This window comes from Hyla sarda, chromosome 13 (assembly GCF_029499605.1).
Source record: "Hyla sarda isolate aHylSar1 chromosome 13, aHylSar1.hap1, whole genome shotgun sequence".
NCBI lineage: Eukaryota > Metazoa > Chordata > Amphibia > Anura > Hylidae > Hyla > Hyla sarda.
The window spans coordinates 46,625,297-46,644,380 of NC_079201.1; the positions used below are offsets into that span (position 1 = coordinate 46,625,297).

The 19,084-nt window shown below is 38.5% G+C and overlaps 1 protein-coding gene across 5 annotated transcripts in view; it reads left to right on the forward strand.

Moving 5' to 3' along the window:
- Positions 1-14,226, forward strand: part of GRIN2C (glutamate ionotropic receptor NMDA type subunit 2C) — a 101,742-nt gene extending 87,516 nt beyond the window's left edge. For 4 of the 5 annotated variants that reach the window (XM_056549610.1, XM_056549611.1, XM_056549612.1 and 1 more), the window contains exons 12-13: positions 5,109-5,341; positions 10,022-14,226. In XM_056549610.1, the coding sequence (XP_056405585.1) occupies positions 5,109-5,341; positions 10,022-11,068 (1,280 nt within the window). In that variant the 3' untranslated portion in view covers positions 11,069-14,226. The remainder of the gene's footprint in view (positions 1-5,108; positions 5,342-10,021) is intronic. The other variant, XM_056549614.1, reaches the window with a different exon arrangement.
- The last annotated feature ends 4,858 nt before the right edge of the window (positions 14,227-19,084 follow it).

The window sequence follows — 19,084 nt, forward strand, 5'->3', positions numbered from 1 at the left end:
CGCGCGCCCTAGGGAGCGGGGCCGCGCGCGCCGGGACAGGACCGAGGGAGAGCGAGTCAGGTACGGGAGCCGGGGTGCGCATCGCGAGCGGGCGCTACCCGCATCGCGAATCGCATCCCGGCTGGAAGCGGAATCGCAGCGCCCCGGGTCAGTGGAACTGACCGGAGCGCTGCAGTGGGGAGAGTGTAGCGATCGCTCCGGGGAGGAGCGGGGACCCGGAGCGCTCGGCGTAACAAGGTGAATGTAGCCTCGTGGAAGGTCTTTCAGCGTCTGACGTCAGCCAGGTGAGTAGAATACGGCAAGGTGGAATACTGGATTTGCTGAGTAAATTGGTGGAATACTGGATTTGCAGAGGGAATTTGCTGAGTTTGCGGAGCTTTAAAGGAGTAGTGGCCAGGATATGAGAATGCGGTTAATGGATTGCGGTAATCATGCTGCAATTCTTCCTCTCCTCTAGACGCATTTCAGGGTACTTTATTAATGACCCTTTCCTCAGTAGAGATATCTTAATAGTGAAGCTAAGAGTCCTTTCAGTCCTTTCAGTCTGTCACAAATAGCGAAATGGAACAAAAGCTAGATAAGGAATGTTTTAACACTGGACTAGAACATTGTACACATTTAGAAACAATATATGCACATCAAAATGTAATATATTAACGTAGAAATTTGTAACAGTAGAAACAAAATATTTGAATATTTAAAGTGGAACAGGATAGATATATGGACGGTGATAATATAGTATATACATAGCAGAAAACATGAAAGGAATAAAGTAAAAATGAAATAAAAATAAATAAAATAAAAATAAGAATAAAAATAAAAATAAAATAAAAATGAAAAATAAAATAAAAATAAACATAAATAATAATAATAATAATACAAATAAAAATAAATATAAATAAATATGACTAAAAAATTATAAAATAAAATAAAGATAAATATAAACATGATAATAAAATGAAAATAATAATAATAAAAATAAATATAAGATAAAAAATAAAATATAAAAATATAGAAATATAGAAATAAAAATAATAAAAAATAATATAAAAAATGAAAATGTAAATAAAAATAAATACAAATAAAAATAAAGATAAAGATGCAAGCAGTATGTAAATCGACTTTATCGGCTAGTAAGTGGCTTGGTACGTAGAATACTCTAGGGTGCTTCAAGCTGTCCCAAGGGGGTCTCAAGTCACATAAGAAAAAGGCACCCATGGGAGAGTGAGACACACCCTAAAGAAAACCAAAGAGTAAAAAATTTGAATTTAGACCATGTGGCTCTAGAGAATTAAATTCACAAATTTTCTGGCTTTAATTCTCTAGAGCCACATGGTCTAAATTCAAATTTTGAACTCTTTGGTTTTCTTTAGGCTGTGTCTCGCTCTCCCATGGGTGCCCTTTTCTTATGTGACTTGAGACCCCTTTGGGACAGCTTGACGCACCCTAGAGCATTCTACGTGCCAAGCCACTTATTAGCCGATAAAGTCGATGCATCTTTATCTTTATTTTTATTTGTATTTATTTTTATTTACATTTTCATTATTTATATTATTTTTATTTCTATATTTCTATATTTTTATATTTTATTTTTTATCTTATATTTATTTGTATTATTATTATTATTTTCATTTTATTATCATGTTTATATTTATTTTTACTTTATTTTATTATTTTTATTCATATTTATTTATATTTATTTTTATTTGTATTATTATTATTATTTATGTTTGTTTTTATTTTATTTTTATTCATTTTTATTTTATTTTTATTCTTATTTTATTTATATTTATTTTTAATTTTACTATCAGTTTTATTTCTATTTCATTTTTACTTTATTCCTTTCATGTTTTCTGCTATGTATATACTATATTACCACCGTCCATATATCTATCCTGTTCCACTTTAAATATTCAAATATTTTGTTTCTACTGTTACAAAATTCTACGTTAATATATTACATTTTGATGTGCATATATTGTTTGTAAATGTGTACAATGTTCTAGTCCTGTGTTAAAACATTCCTTATCTAGCTTTTGTTCCATTTCACTATTTGTGACAGACTGAAAGAGAAATGCACCTGTTATAATCAGACAGGCACCATATATAAAGGTCTCTTAGCTTCACTATTAAGATATCTCTACTGAGGAAAGGGTCATTAATAAAGTACCCTAAAACGTGTCTAGAGGAGAGGAAGAATTGCTGCATGATTACCGCAATCCATTAACCGCATCCTCATATCCTGGGCACTACTCCTTTAAAGCTCCGCAAATTCACTCTGCAAATCCAGTATTCCACCAATTCACTCTGCAAATCCAGTATTCCACCAATTCACTCTGCAAATCCAGTATTCCACCAATTCACTCTGCAAATCCAGTATTCCACCTTGCCGTATTCTACTCACCTGGCTGAAGTCAGACGCCGAGAGACCTTCCACGAGGCTACATTCACCTCTGGAGCAGATCCATCTACCTCCAAGGCTGTTTTTCATCTCCGGAGCAGTCCATCTATCTCTGTGATAAGCAACTTCTCCTAGGCCTGTGGTAAACGGCCCATCGCTGCAGCGCATGCCAGCGCTGTATACAGCCTCTACAGCAGTTACCATCTGTTTCTCGGACGTCCAGCCATACGGCTGTGTACACTGAACTGTTTCCATCTGCAGGAGCTGGTAAATATATGAGGTGTCCTTGATCATAATTTGAACTATACATTATATACGGATACGGAGTGAAAAATTGAACTATGCCGGTTTACTAAATATCGGATTAGCGGAAGATCCAACTTTATAGCGGCTGTTTGAGATTATTATTTGCTTTGTATTATTTATACCACCTCCCCACAAGGGCCCTGTGGAAGGAGTTTTTTTTATTAATGTTATTTATCTTGCATAATAATTTTACATTAAATTTCTATTTTTTCATTATTAAAGTGAAGCACAGTTCCATTCTATTTCTTATTATGATATAATCATCATGTACCATTTATGGGATTAGTCTAGAGGCTTCTGGTACCTTCATTTTTTCCTTAAATCTTTATTTATCATTTGTACTTTTTTTGGTGTAAGTACACTCCATATAGCCTCGACTAGTATTTTTGTGAGCTGCACATTATTTTATTCTTTTTAGATTTGTAAATTACTTCTATTAAAAAATTTTAATCCTTCCAATAATTATCAGCTGCTGAAGTTGACATGTTCTTTTCTTTCTGGCAACAGTGCTCTATGCTGACATCTCTGCTTGATTCGGGAACTGCACAGAGTAGAAGAGGTTTGCTATGGGGATTTGCTTCTACTTTGGGCAGTTCCCGAGACACGTGTCATTAGAGAGCACTTAGACAGAAAAGAACAACTCAATGTTTTCTGTCTTTCTACACTTCTCTCTAGTCAGTGTCATCCAGTGCAATTCAGTTAAAAAGTACTGAAAGGATTAAGATTTTTTAATAGTAATTTACAAATCTAAATGTGCACGAGGAAAGAATGGAGAATGGCACTCACCCAGCTCTATCTAATATGCCTGTCTCTATCTAATATAGCAAGTCAAAATCCTAGAATAGCGTATAGAAGGGTTAATAATTTAGGAGATACTCTTGCACGCAGTATATTTACCTCCTCGCACAGTAAAGAAATTAATGATAATAAAAATTGGTTAGCCCTAAAAGGCAACCATAAATGTGGAGCCTGTAAATGGTGCCCTTCCCTGTTATGTGACAAATCTGTTAATATTGGAGGTATTTGCATATATTGTAAAGATTTCATTTGTTGTAAAACTAATTATGTGGTGTACGGCTTGCTGTGTGGTTGCGGACGATTTTATATCGAAGCACCACACGTCCAATGCATACTAGATTCCGAGAGCATCTCTATTCAATAGGGACAAAAAAAAGGTTCACCCCGTGTTATTGAACATATTTGGGAAGCACAGTTTTCGGGATCGAGAGAGTGCAGTTTTTCGGTATCGAGAGAGTGTACAGCCGAGATGGTATAGATAGACGGAATGCCCTTCTCCAAATTGAAGCATGCTGGATTATGCGTACGGATGCTCAAGGAAAACTAGGTTTGAATGATAAACTAGATTTAAGTATATTTATTTAGATACTTATTTGCTTTGCATATAGTTTTTCCAGCTAAATTTTGGTTTTAAAATTGTATTAACCCACTAGTTCACTGTATATGTTTTGGTGACGTTACAAGCTTGTAGTTCCCGCCCCCTGATGAGGTCATTCAGGTATTTTACCCTGGCCTAGTCAGTGGGCGGTCTGACGAAGTACGGAAGTACAACACAGCTGTTACCTGCAGGCTGAGGCCCTCGGCGTTCCTGTCTGTTCACCTGTCCGACACCGCCACCGTGTTTGTATAATAAAGAATATTTGAAGCTTCCATCTGGGTGAGTGCCATCCTCCATTCTTTCCTCGTGCACATTTGGATTTGTCTATCAGTCTTTGGATTGAGCACCGCAAGATTTGGTTTTGCTTCGCATTTCCACCTGTAGCTCTCTTACAAATTACCATATATACAGCAGTGCCGGATCGTGTTTCTACTATTTGCTCATTTACAAATCTGTTTGACTTTCTGGAGCCAGTTTTTCCTGGATAACCCCTTTAATGTCAAAATGGCAATAAGGGGTCTGGAAGCAATCACTCCAATACATTGCAGGGAATGATATAGGGGTGTGGTATCAATAAAGATAAAGAGTAATAAAGGTAATACACCTATTTGTATACAATCACACAATAATAAAATACCTATGCCCTATCAATTAGTTGCCAGTTTCTTATCAGAGGTTAAAATCATTCCTGATTCCAAATCAAAATACCTGAATCAATGACCAATGTCAATAATAGAATAGAAAATAATAGACGATTAACAGCACAAATTGTCCATCTAGTCTGCTCTTTTTATTATTAGCTTTTTACTAAACACAGAAAATAACATTACTACTATATTTTACTACAACAACTACCGTCTTGCTGTAATTGTAAACATGTTTATAAGATTTTAATACAGCTCAACAGGTCATAGTCAATTGCTAGTTAGTCATACATGAAATATTGGGTGGGTGCCAAATCCCTTTTTTTCCTAGTAATTAAGTAATTGTCTAATTTTCTTCAAGGTGACACTCAGAGACTGGAAACAGTGTGGTTATCAGGCATTTGTCAAAACGAGAAGAATGAGGCAGTAAGCAGTAAACTGGACATTGACAACATGGCTGGAGTCTTCTACATGCTGCTGGTGGCTATGGGGTTAAGTCTTCTAGTCTTCTCCTGGGAACACCTTGTGTACTGGAGAATGAGACACTGTGTACCCAGTTCTTGTGTGGAACAGAGTCTGCTGGGGATTAGTCGGGTAAGTGAATTAGAAGGATGTGAATTTAATTTTGGATACTTGGAATGATACTAAACAGAATTAACTATAAGAAAAACAGAGTTATTATCAAGGAGATTTGGCAAAGAAAGTCTTTGTTGTTGTGTCTTATTTAGTTATTTTGGTGGGGGGTTAACTCAATGATTAACTCAAAGGTTTTGCAAATGGGGTTCAATGAGTTCATTGCATCAATACTGTGAATTCTTGGAAAGTATGTAGAGTAAAAATCCCCTGACAGCCGGGGTGTGTCTGCTTCAGTAAGGATGGAATGCGGAGTGCAGGGCTGGCAGACAGGTACTGGTTGTGGGGGATTAGGGGGACAAACAGGACAATCTTTCACAAAGACCGAAATTATTGCACATTGTGTTTTCTGCCTGCCACTCCAGTTCGCCACATCGCGGTTCGGGTGGGCAGATTACTGGGTGGGGCTGGAGATGACCCATCGGTCAGCGGCCAGGGTATTCAGGGATTTAGGCAACAAGCTCAAGGCAAAGACCTCCAAAGTAGCATTTTCTGAAATATCACCTATACCACGTAGCACATGCAGTGGGAGATTAGGGAGATAAACAAGTGGTTCAGAAACTGGAGTAGAAAGGAGGGATTTGAATTTATGGAGAACTGGGCCGGCTTGGGGGCTGCACCTCAATGGGGAGGGTGTAGCGATGCTCTTGGAAAAGATGGCCAGAAGGGTTGATGAGTGTTTAAACAAGGTACTGGGGGATAGATAAGGAGTAAGTAGAGGACAAGACAGTGTAGATGGAGAACTGGGACTTATTAATGTTCCTGGGGTGGAGCAGAGGGAAGGGTTAGAATAGTTAATAAGAAGAAGCTTAACTCCTTAATGACGCAGGACGTATATTTACGTCCTGCGCCGGCTCCCGTGATATAATGGGTCAGTCTCGGTGGCCATCAACGGCTGGTACCTGCGGCTAGTATCAGCCATCACAGATCACGGTGATGCCTGGTATTAACCCTTCAGATGCAGCAATCAAAGTTGACCGCCGCTTCTGAAGTGAAACCGAAAGTATCCCGGAAGCTCACTCGGGCTGTTCGGGCTGTGAAATCGTGGCATACCAAACAGCTTGCAGGACACCAGGAGGATCCCTACATGCCTCCTGCATGTCCGATAACCAAATGACTGCTCCGTGCCTGAGATCCAGGCAGGAGCAATCGAGCGGCGATAACACTGATCAATGCCATGCTATTGCATGGCAGTGAACAGTTTAAGAGATCAGAGTGTGCAATGTTATAGCCCACCGTGTGCAGAAATGTCCAAAGTATAAAAATATATATCATTAATTAAACCGCACGGTCAACGGTGTACACGTAAACAAAAATCCAAATTCCAAAACAGCGTATTTTGTGTCACTTTTTATATCATAAACATTTTTATAAAAAGTGATTGACAAATGGAGTTGATGAAGTCCAAGGAAAAATATAACAGTGAGAATACTGGAGACTGGTTGGACAATAGCTAAGACTGGGCGGTTAACTTACAGGGACCATTCAATAAGAATGGTATAATTCGGAAAGAGAAAGGAGTCAACTTTTATTTAGACTCCGGTTTAAAGGCCACACTGCAGGAAGATATATGTGAGGGAGATGATAATGTTGAGTCATTTTGGGTACAAATATACGGAGAGAAAAATAATGAACTACTGAGAGGGGTTTTGTTAAATCCACCAAACATAATGAAAGCGGCAGAAGATCAATTTTTGAGGCAAATAAATAATGCAGCAAAATCACAATGATGGGATTATTATGGGGAAACTGTAAATCCCATAGAAGAAGCAGATTTCTGACTACAGCTAAAGTAATCACCTTACCAAAATAGTTCAGGACACGACCAGAGGGGGCGCCCTGCTGGACTTAACATTAACTTACAGACCTAAAAGAGTAACGAAGGTGCAGGTTGGGGGACACCTAGGAAATAGGGACCACAACGTAATACTTTATACCTTATCCTTCAATGCGGGAGGTCAGGAAAAAAGAAAAAGGGATCCAGACCAAGTGCTACAGCCAGGTTCACACAAGAATTTCCAGGCCACCAAAATTGCACAGGACTGATCAAAAATGTATAATGATAATATTAATAATATATGTGTTGAATTAATACATCTACATGCATGTATTGATATCCATATATAAAAATCAATTAACCACAAAAAAGTGAATCTATAAAATGTATGTCACATGAACCAAACTTGTGTCTTATCTGGAATATGTAAACAAAAGTGTGTCTTAGAAAGTTTCTGAGATAACAGCAAATGTGTCTCAAATGGTCAAAAAGCGCAACTGCATCTGAAAGTAATCCACAGAGGGAACAGTTGGATGCTCTGGAGTATACTCAAAAATAGTACTGGTACTGAGGGCAGCGGCAGCTGCCCGAAATGATGGGTAACGTATGGAGCATCACTTGACACTGCTGGCAGCCGCCGCTCCCCTCATTGAGTGAGGAGCAGAGGTGCATTATTCCACCCGAAAAACATCTTATCCCCTATCCAAAGGGACTAAGATGTCTGATCATGGGGGTCCCAAAACACGGAAGCTTGAAGCTGCCGTGTTTATGAGGTCATGCCAAGCCTTCTCCATTCATGTCTATGGGAGGGGGAGTGATAGCTATCCTATAATTTGAATTTCCGCACCAGATGTTTCCGCCACAGAAATTCTGCTATGTGCTGAAATCAATCGGACTCTGCTGCTGCGGAATCTCTAAATTCTGTCGTGTGAACATAGCCTCAGATGTATATTGCTGCCTAAAAAATGTAAGACTAATCACCAGGTCTGGATGACATTCACTCCCGTGTTCTACTGGAGTTAAGTATTGTAATAGACCCCTATTTCAAATATTCAAGGGTCTGTTTCACAGGAATGGCGCATAGTAAATGTAGTGCCAGTTTTCAAAAAAGGGCAAATAAAGTGACCCTGGGAACTATAGGCATATTAGTTTAACCTTCATTGTATATAAATAATTGGAGGGTTTTCTAAGAGATGCTATATTGGAGTATCTCAATTAAAATAAATGTATGACTCCATATCAGCATGGCTTTATGAGGGATTGGTCCTCTCAAACAGGGATTGGTCCTGTCAAACTAACCTGATCAGCTTTTATGAGGAGGTGAGCTCCAGACTGGACCAGGGGGAATCGCTGGATGTTATAAACCTTGATTTTTCCAAAGCTTTTGGTACAGTGCCACATAAAAGGTTGATACATAAAATTAGAATGCTTTGGCTGGGGGAGAATGTGTTAAAGTGGGTGAATAACTGGCTCAGTGATAAGAAACAGAGGGCGGGTTCCACATGGGTCAGTTTTGGGTCCTATTCTTTTTAATATATTTATTAATGGTCTTATTGAGAGATTGTATAGTAAAGTATCAATCTTTGAAGATGATACTAAACTCTGTAAAGCGGTTAACACAATCATGGGGTGCATAAAAAGTGACATAGATGCCCACAACAAGGAAATAATTCTACCAATGAACAAATCACTAGTCAGACCACACATAGAATACTGTGTTCAGTACGGGACACCAGTGTACAAGAAAGATATAGTGGAGCTGGAGACAGCAAAGATGGCAACCAGAGTAATACGGGGAATGGGAGGGCTACAGAAAGATTATCAGAATTAGGTTGCTTAGTTTAGAAAAAAAGAAGATTCAGGGGGGATTGATAACTATGTATAAAGATATCAGGGGGCAGTACAGAGATCTCTTGCATAATCTATTTATACTCAGGACTGTATCTATAACAAGGGGGCATGCTCTACGTCTAGAGGAAAGAAGGATTCCACACCAGCACAGACGGGGGTTCTTGTTAGAGCAGTGAGACTGTGGAATTCTCTACCAGAGGATGTGGTCATGGTGAGCTCAATAAAAAAATGTTCAAAAGGGGCCTGGATGCATTTCTGGAGAGTAAGAACAGATTATGAGTACTATATTTATGTGGACAGTACGTTGATCCCTATTTTTTGCCTGGATTAACCCCTTAAGGACTCAGCGTTTTTGCATTTTCATTTTTTCCTCATCACCTTCTAAAAATCATAACGCTTTCATAACGCTTTGTACCTAAAAATCCATATGATGGCTTATTTTTTGCGCCACCAATTCTACTTTTCATTTTGTAAATTTTGGGGGCTTCCGTTTCTATGCAGTGCATTTTTCGGTACAAATAACACCTTATCTTTATTCTGTAGGTCCATGCGGTTAAAATGATACCATACTTATATAGGTTGGATATTGTCGTACAGGTACGCCCTATGTCCTTAAGAGGTTAACACAGTAGGGCATATAGTGTAAACTTTATGTCTTTTTTCAAGCTTATGAACTATGTAGGAGAAACATTTTACATTTATAGAAGTGGCTAAGTTACTACACATTAATGTTTTTTAAATCTATTATATGAAATAATCCCAAATCAAAATTAATATTATTATCTGCCTGTAGAAGGTATGAGTTGTAAAACTAATAATTTTTTATCTGTGCTCAGTGGAGTAGAACATTTGATTTGCATAGACACAGCATGAGACACGTAACTACTCAACAGGACTTTCTGTGCAGATGTAGATTTGAGACCTCAGCTTATTACAAAATATGTTTTCCAGCTAAACGACATAATTTATTGTTTATCAAATTCACTTTATCACTTCTGTTCTTAAATCTTTAGGGGATATACAGTTGTTTTCGTGGTGTTCAGAGTCCATCCCGTAGTCCTGCTTGCCCTGACCCAGATGTGACGGGGACCCCTGTACCAGCCAATGTTTTAAGGGTTCTACAAACAGCAAGAGATCTGGTTTCTTCTTCTGGAGTTGGGGGTTCCCTGGAGACTGCATCTCATGCTCTACGCACATGGAGACAGCGAAGTGCAAGTCTTCAAGCTGCTTTCTCTGTCCAGGGATCACAGCAGCCAACCCAAAATATTTCCTCTCAGTGTGGAGTCATAGCCAAACCAGTGGCAACCGCAAGCCATGCCCCAAGTGGACCACTTCTTTCTCCTGCATTAAGAACTTCTCATGGAGCTTGTTTTGCACCAGATGAGATAGATCCCTCCTCCACAACAACACACACATTCCAATGTCAAGAAAATGCCCCACAGGTGACCCTCATCTCACAAAATGGAAGCATTCAGAACACAAAACTAGGAATTGCCAGCGGACCTTGTGATATTTCCCATCTGACAATAAGCAAAAGACTGGAGCCAATGCACAGACCTCCCTCCACTTCAACAATAGTCTCTCCACATTGCCGAGCTTGGTGTCCATCTCCTGTTCCAAGGCGAGTATCAAGAAAGCCTTATCTGTTGTGTGATTCCCTCGAAAGAGAAAACCTGAGTCTACACGAAAAATGTGGTGGGCCATTATACTGTTCTCTTCCTCATACCTCCCATGTATGCCCTTTCTGCAGCAACAGCAATAGCTATCCCATGAGGAATAGAGGCATTAAATGGTGTAATCCTGCTTCCTATAAGTCTTCCCAACATAAAGCATGTTTGCAGGAGACAGTCTCCGCACATGCCATACCATCCACCTTAACCAACAGAGACACACACACTGTTTTTAGCAAGGCTACTCTAGGAAGGACTGTGTGTTACTCCCACACGGGAAATAATAGGAATCCTTCCTCTTCATCTTTAGGAACATTTCCAGGTGGCAGAGCAAGAACCCACCATCCCACTGAAGCATGGAGGAGAATTAGCTGGGAGTCAGAAGTGTGACATTTATGGAATACCTGTGTGTATTATGACAATAAGAACTGTGCCAGATTTAAAGGATCATATTTGACTGCTGACGCTCAAGTGCAGGACAAATGTATAGAGGTCTGTGAAAATCTTTATACCTAACCATAAAAAGGCTTTAGCGGTATCGTCAATGGAATGGATTAGGTATGAATTAGAACTATGAATAATATTGCCACTTTGCATTAAAGGGTATGCCTACATTTAAAACACAATTTTTCTGTTTATATATAGCCATAATCCATTGAAAAAGTTAAGTAAAGTTTTACTTATTTTGTATTGACCCTCAGTTATATATATCTGAATCAGTACAGGATAAATAATGCAATGTATTTATGAAATTACTCAACTGGTTCTATATAAAGACATAAAAATGTGGTTCAGAGGTGTCCACTAGAGGCTTTATCAGAAGTAACAGCAATAGAAAATTACAACTATACTCAATGTCCAGAAATGTTATGCAATAGAAATAGGTTCACCTTCTTATCTGCCACAATTGCTATTATTGTGATTTTGCCAAGGACATCTGTCTCTTTATTTAGCAGTTACCTTAAAGTGCCAATCTATTAAATGGTTTTAGTATTATAGTGCAAAAGAAAAAAAAATATGCATATAAATATATGTGCAAGGTCAAATGTAATTCTCCTTAAAAGAATTTACCATATTTTTTGAGATATTAATATATTTTATTAACAAAGAACAGTCCTAGATATAAACTTGTGAACAATTGTACACTAGAATTCTATGTTCACCTTTGCAACCATTTGTTTTATTGCTTCGGTGCATCCAAAATTATAAGTTAACCAACCTATTAATATTATTGATTAAAAATATGTTAGTGTCTACAGTCTTATGCAGTCCTATGTACAATGCATTCAAAAAAATGTAAGACCCTTTCACTTATTTCACTTTTTGTTATGTTTAGGCATTGTCCTCAAATACAAAATGTTTTTAACAACAGCTGAGATAAAAAGTCATTAAAAACGAAATACAAAAAGTTTGCATGGACATAAGTATTCAGACCCTTTGCTATGACACTTGAAGTTTCTACACCTTCTATACGCCTTTACACCTTGATCGGAGTCACCTGTGGCAAATTCAATTGATTGGACATGATTTCAAATACACAGCCCTGTCTATAAAAAGTTTTAATGTATATACGAGCAATAAAAAGAAAAAGTAATAAGGTAAAAGAACTGCCTGCAGAGCTCAGAGATCTAGAGATCTACATACATTTTTCTATTCCACAAAAAGTTGTAGCTCAATGGCTTCCATAATTCTTGACAACCAGGACTCTTTCTAGCCTTTCTTCTCAAATAAATAATCATGGTGATAAGAGAGGTGACTAAGAACTCAATGGCCACTCTGGATGAGCTCCAAAGATCCTGTGTGCACATAAGATAAATATTCAGAAGGTTTCCATCACTGTGGCATTCCATAAATTTGGGCTTTGTGATTGAGTGGGCAGAAAGAAGTATCTTCTTAGAAAAGAAAAAGAAATCTGAAAAAAAAATCTAAATGACTGAGACTGTGAGAAGCAAGGTTCTCTCACCTGATGAAGCCAAAATTGAACTTTCTGGCCTCAATTCTGAGAATCACATCTGGAGGAAATCAATTACTGCTCATCACCTGCCCAACACCATCCCTTACAATAAGGCATGCTTTGCAAGTGTTTTTTAGCAGATGGGACAGGGAGACTGGTCAGAATTGTGGGAAAGATGAGTAAAGAAAAGTACAGAGATATTTTTAATGCCCACTCCATGCCCACTCCAGGTCCATGAAGCATGCTTACGACCTGAACACTCTTCATACCTACAGACATTGCCGAACAGGCAGATGTCCTGCATTAAACCTTTTGACACCATGATCATGGTGTCTATTTGATTGTGGTGTCTAAAATAGCTAACAATGCTAAATGGCAGGGTCATGATCAGATGAGAGCACAGATGAAGGTCTCTTACATGGCTTCCATCTGTGCGATTGTTGCTCCAACAATGCAGGCAACCTTGGCAGCCAATACTAATAAAGTGTCGATAACCCTAATCAATGCTCTGCTATGACACTGCATCGTTCAGTATTTGCAATCGAAAGACTGCTTGTGATAGCCCCTTATGGGGACTAAAAAAAATTGTGAGTAAAATGTAAAAAAAAAAATTTATAAATCTAAACAAGCCCCTTTCCTAACCATAGTTTGAATCACTCGCCTTTTCCCAAAATTTAAATAAAATCATGTAAACAAAAATAAACATAGACATATGTGGAAATTAACTATTAAAATATAATGTTAGTGAAACCACATGGTCAATGGCTTGCTGATTTCTGGTCATCTAATATGCCTAAAAGAAAAAATAAAGAGCGATCAAATAGTTTCATCAAGACAAAAATGGTACTGATGAAAACAAAACACCACAGTGCAAAAAAATAACCCCTCAAACATCTCTGTATACAGAAAAATAAAAGCTTTAAAGTTACCAGATAAGGAAATGTTTTTAGCATATTCAATAGTATTCATTTTGAATCTTTTGAAAAGTAGTAAAATTGAGCAAAACCTCCAAGAAATTGTTGTAATCATATTGAGCTACATAATTGCCCTGCACAAATATTTTTTTTTGTTTCTCTGTAAAAATTGTCATAAAATAGGTGATGTCAAAGGTGCCAAAGGTGCTTCAACTTAGTACTGAGTAAAGGGTCTGAATACTTATAACATTGCGAAATGTTAGCGTTTCCTTTTCAATAAATTTGATAACATTTCTAAAATGTTCACATTCTCATTATGAGTGCAGATTGGTAGGAGAAAATTTGAATTCTGTTAATTTTAGCACAAGGCAACAACATAACAAAATGTGAAAATAGTTAGAATGTGTCAAGACTTTCCGAATGCACTGTATCTCCATGGTTACCGACAAGAAATTTTATTTAGGTCAATCCTGCATACATTGGGGGAGATTTATCAAAACCTGTGCAGAGGAAATGTGTTAACCAGTTGCCCATAGCAACCAATTAGAGTACTTCTTTAATTTTTAAAAAGGCCTCTGAAAATGAATGCTAATTGGTTGCTATGGGCAACTGGTCATTTTTTCCTCTGCACAAGTTTTGATAAATCTCCACTATTTCTCCTTACTCTGTACTACATTTACTGCTTATTTATAGAATGTATGTTGTAAAGAAGTAAGGTTCAAGTAAGATATTCAAAAGATATTCAAAAAACGACTGTATTTTCTACTCCAGAGATATTAAACTTTTTTTTTTCTCCGCACATTTTCAAAGGGCTTTGGAAATGTGAAAATATGTGAGAGTTCATTTTTGTGCCACTTTTGTTTTTTGTGCCAAAAATTGCCAAATTTTGTGCCACAAATGTTTTTTTGTTGCCGCCATATTGGATTTTTTATGCGCTTTTGGCACCAAATTTTACATACCCAAAAATTCTGGGGGAAACATCTCGTGTAATATTCCATGATTACTAGTGCCCAGACAAGCGATAACTGTATAAATAAAACATTTCTAGGGCTTAAATGTGAGTTCAGGTGCAGTGACCATGGAAAAAAAAAAAAAGATATATATATATATATATATATATATATATTTTTTTTTTTTTAAATAACATTTTCCAATAATAATTATTTATTTTTCAATATTTGACTAAATAACGCCTTTTTCCCAAAAAACTAAAGAAAAAACAAAACAAAAACAAAACAACCATTTCTGTGATTTCTACACTAGCAAAAAGCTGTTGTGAAATTTTTGATGTAAAATGGACTCTCACCCCTTTGAAAATATCATGTAAACATGAAATTTACATAGCCGCATCCACTTGTGCAAAACTGATGTGACTAGTGTAAACCTTGGGAAATTCTCATGTAAAACACTTTGAATATCTGATGTGAACTTTTTCGCGGCAACGTTTTTGATGCGAAGAGTTTTGAATATGACCCCCCCCATGTGTGTGCTTTGTTTGTAGTCTTGTTGTAGTTTTGGCAGTAGAGCAACTATGAAGATATACAGCACTGCATAATAGCTGTATACACAAAATAACAGAAGATTTTTAATCAATAATGTTTTTACAAAGTTGCCTCATTGAGTTGTTTTAGAGTTTAGAATTGCAACAAGCAAAAAAGAAGAGTCGATAGATTTTTTTTTTCTTCTTGTAGGGACATAAATTAATTAAAAGGGTTGTCTAACCACTTTTTTTTAAATTACAAAATAAGTCATACTCACCTTTCTGATTCCCCACCTCACTTGTTACAACATTTCCGAGTCCCGCCAGTCTCTCTAAACACAGACACAACCGTATCACCTAACAATAACCCTGGCCACCATCTACCACCGGTGGTTGACTGCAGGGACCAGGGAGTAAAGAGAGACTGGTGGAACTTAGGAAGCAACAGAACAAGTGCAGCTGGTATAGGTTAGGTGAGTATGAAGACTTTTATTATTTGCCACCATTCTGAGGTATGTAAAAAAAACAAACTTAAAAGGCTGAACAGCCTCTTTAATCTAACCATTTACAGTGCCTTTTATGTTCCAGGCTTACTGGGAGATTTCCCATCTTACATCTTCTACAAAAACCTACTTTTTTCTTTTAATGCCAAAGATAAAAACCCCACTGTGTAGTCAAGTCAAGTACTGAGGTACAGGTACAGCTGAGGCACATTCACTTGTATATAGATACTTATTTTTATACCTACATTTAATTTTGAAGTTTTATTAAAGTTAATTATAACTATTAATGCAATGTTTCCATATTTGGCATTGTAGATCTAAAGTATCACAAGCAATAAAAAGGAGGTCATCATTACAAGAGTTCAAGGTTTGTCCAAGGTTATGTGTACTATAGAGACAAACCATGTTGCCTTAGGCCCAATGCACCCTAATAATTGCTCTTTGAGGCCTATCTATACTCCCCAATTTTTCATCTGTGACTTATTGTTGTGATATTTGGTCAATGATAACAAAGGAGAAGATACAAGATAAAACTATTGCTTATTATTGATCGATTGTAATTCTATAACAATAATTATCGGTGGCACGCTTAAGGGGCCCTTGGTGTTCAGTGGTGTACACTGTGTTTGTCAAGTGGTAACTGAGCATCCCTAAAAATTTTTTAAAGGGGTTATCCACCATAAGGTGATTTTAGTAGTAAGTACCTTCCAGAACTGGGTATTTCCTGTTGAATTTTGTTCTGTATACTACACATTCCATAGTTCCATAGTTTGTAAGTAAGAGGTCGCTTTCCCCCCTCCACACATCAGCCTCCCCACCCATTGAAACAAATCTGTGATCCCTTCAATGCAATACACCAGTGTTTTCTAATCAGGGTGCCTAAATCAACTCTCTACCACCCAGCAGTCACTTCACCCATTGAAGCAGGACAGACTCCCTCTGATCACCTGACTAGTGATGTCAGGTCTCGACGCACTGCAACCTGGGAGATCACGAGACATGAGTAATTTTGTATGCTGTTAAAATAAATATTGGGGGCGATAATCACTTGTGATTGGCTGAAGGGGAAAGGGCTTGTTCTGCAGCAAATACACTAGGTTTGAAATCTGCCCGGCAAATCTAGTGTATTTGCTGCAGGACAAGGTGACAAGGGGGGGGAAGAATGTGACAAAGGGGGGAATGTGACAGAGGGGGGGATGTGGCAGGGGGGGAATGTGGCAGGGGGGGAATGTGACAAGGGGGGGAATGTGACAAGGGGGGGAATGTGACAGGGGGGGAATGTGACAGGGGGGGAATGTGACAGGGGGGGAATGTGACAAGGGGGGAATGTGACAGGGGGGGAATGTGACAAGGGGGGAATGTGACAAGGGGGGGAATGTGACTGGGGGGGAATGTGACAGGGGGGAATGTGACAGGGGGGAATGTGACAGGGGGGAATGTGACTGGGGGGGAATGTGACAAGGGGGGAATGTGACAAGGGGGGAATGTGACAAGGGGGGGAATGTGACTGGGGGGGGAATGTGACTGGGGGGGAATGTGACTGGGGGGGGGAATGTGACTGGGGGGGGAATGTGACTGGGGGGGGAATGTGACAGTGGGGGATGTGACAGGGGGGGAGGGGAATGTGACATGAAGTGGGGATGCGACAAGGGGGAGGGATGTGACAGGGGGAGGGGAATGTAACATGAAGGGGGAGGGATGTGACAGGGGGAGGGGAATGTAACATGAAGGGGGAGAATGTGACAAGGGGGGGAATGTGACAAGGGGGGAAGAATGTGACAAGGAGGGGAATGTGACAAGGGGGGAATGTGACAAGGAGGGGGGAGAATGTGACAAGGAGGGGGGAGAATGTGACAAGGAGGGGGGAGAATGTGACAAGGAGGGGGGAGAATGTGACGGGGGATGTGACAAGGGAGAGGGGAATGTGACGGGGGAGATGTGAAATGGGCGGAGGGAGATGTGAAATTCAGTTAAAAAAAATTGTACCGCTTTTGGTACACATTTCCAGACAGAATCATACTGCCAGGGAGGTTAAGCATATAATCTGAACAACAAACGCATCCATAAAGAGACCAGGTAGGCCTAACTGACTAGTCATGAAGCAGTTAATCAAAAAACATATTAGTTAAATAGTAATTTATATAACCCTTAAAGGTGTATTCCAGGTAAAAACTTTTTTTTATATATATCAACTGGCTCCGGAAAGTTAAACAGATTTGTTTAGCTTCTGAAGTTTTCTGTCTAACTGCTCAATGACGATGTCACGTCCCAGGAGCTGTGCATGATGGGAGAATATCCCCATAGGAACTGCACAGCTCCCAGGACGTGAGTCATCAGAGAGCAGTTAGACAGAAAACAACAACTCACCTTCAGAAGCTAATAACTATTGGAAGGATTAAGATTTTTTTATAGAAGTAATTTACAAATCTGTTTAACTTTCCGGAGCCAGTTGATATATAAAAAAAAGTTTTGGCCTGGAATACCCCTTTAATATAACATTTTACTTGTTTCAATGAGAGTTATTAGTGATGTTTTGTTTGTTCACCTCTGTAAAGCCAAACTTATCACAAGTAATACTTGTCATTACCCAGCAGTTCCCAGCTCTTCTATGGCTTATTCAATATTGCAGATAAGCAATGCAAGCACATGATTATACACCCACCATAATTATATGGCCACTTATTGGCCAAATAGGGATTAATGCAAGCGTCATGATTATTAGCGTGCGTGAATATTACGGTCATACAAACAAATGCGTCAACACACCAACATGAAAGAGATACACAACCATAAATTCTTTTCATGGAGTATCTATCATTGCCTAATCCAGGTATAGTCTCTGAGGTGTTAGTTTCCTAATGTTTAATCTTCATATGCAGATGTGTTATAATATCAAGGGCATAGTAAGGTTAGGGGCTGGGGGAACCAACACATTACATACACATCACATTAATTTCAAGGGGCACAATGTTTTATTTTCCCTCTGGGGACAATACAAGAGAACTAAACACCTGCTGCCAGGCTCCCCTGTAGATCAAGGCTGATTGATGTGATCAGCTTACATTTGTGTGGCCATTCAATCAAAATGGGGGTTAAAAAGGCAAACAAGTCCAAATTTCCTAATGCTTTAATAATATGAAGGTATTGTACTATTTCAACAGTAGACTCATCCTTAAAAGGAACATGGCCCTTACTCAGGACCAGGCAGGGCACATTGACAACTAAGACACTGAACTGCACATACCGGCATGCATACTTAATGTGTATTCCAGCATAATATAATAAAATAAATAAATATTAATAATGTGCAGCTGGAGCTGACAAATAAAGCCATACTTACCTACCTCCCATCCTCCACTGGTCCCCTGCAGCTCCTGTTTGGCTCTGTCCGGTCCATTATTTTTTGTCTTCCTCCTGCTTCTGAGCCAATCACTCAGAGCAATCAAAGGACACTGCTGCACTTCTATATTTGAAATTTGTATGTCTTAGGGTGATAGTTTTATTTAAATATCATGTTATGATACTGATATAAAACTTTAATGACAGCCTAACAAA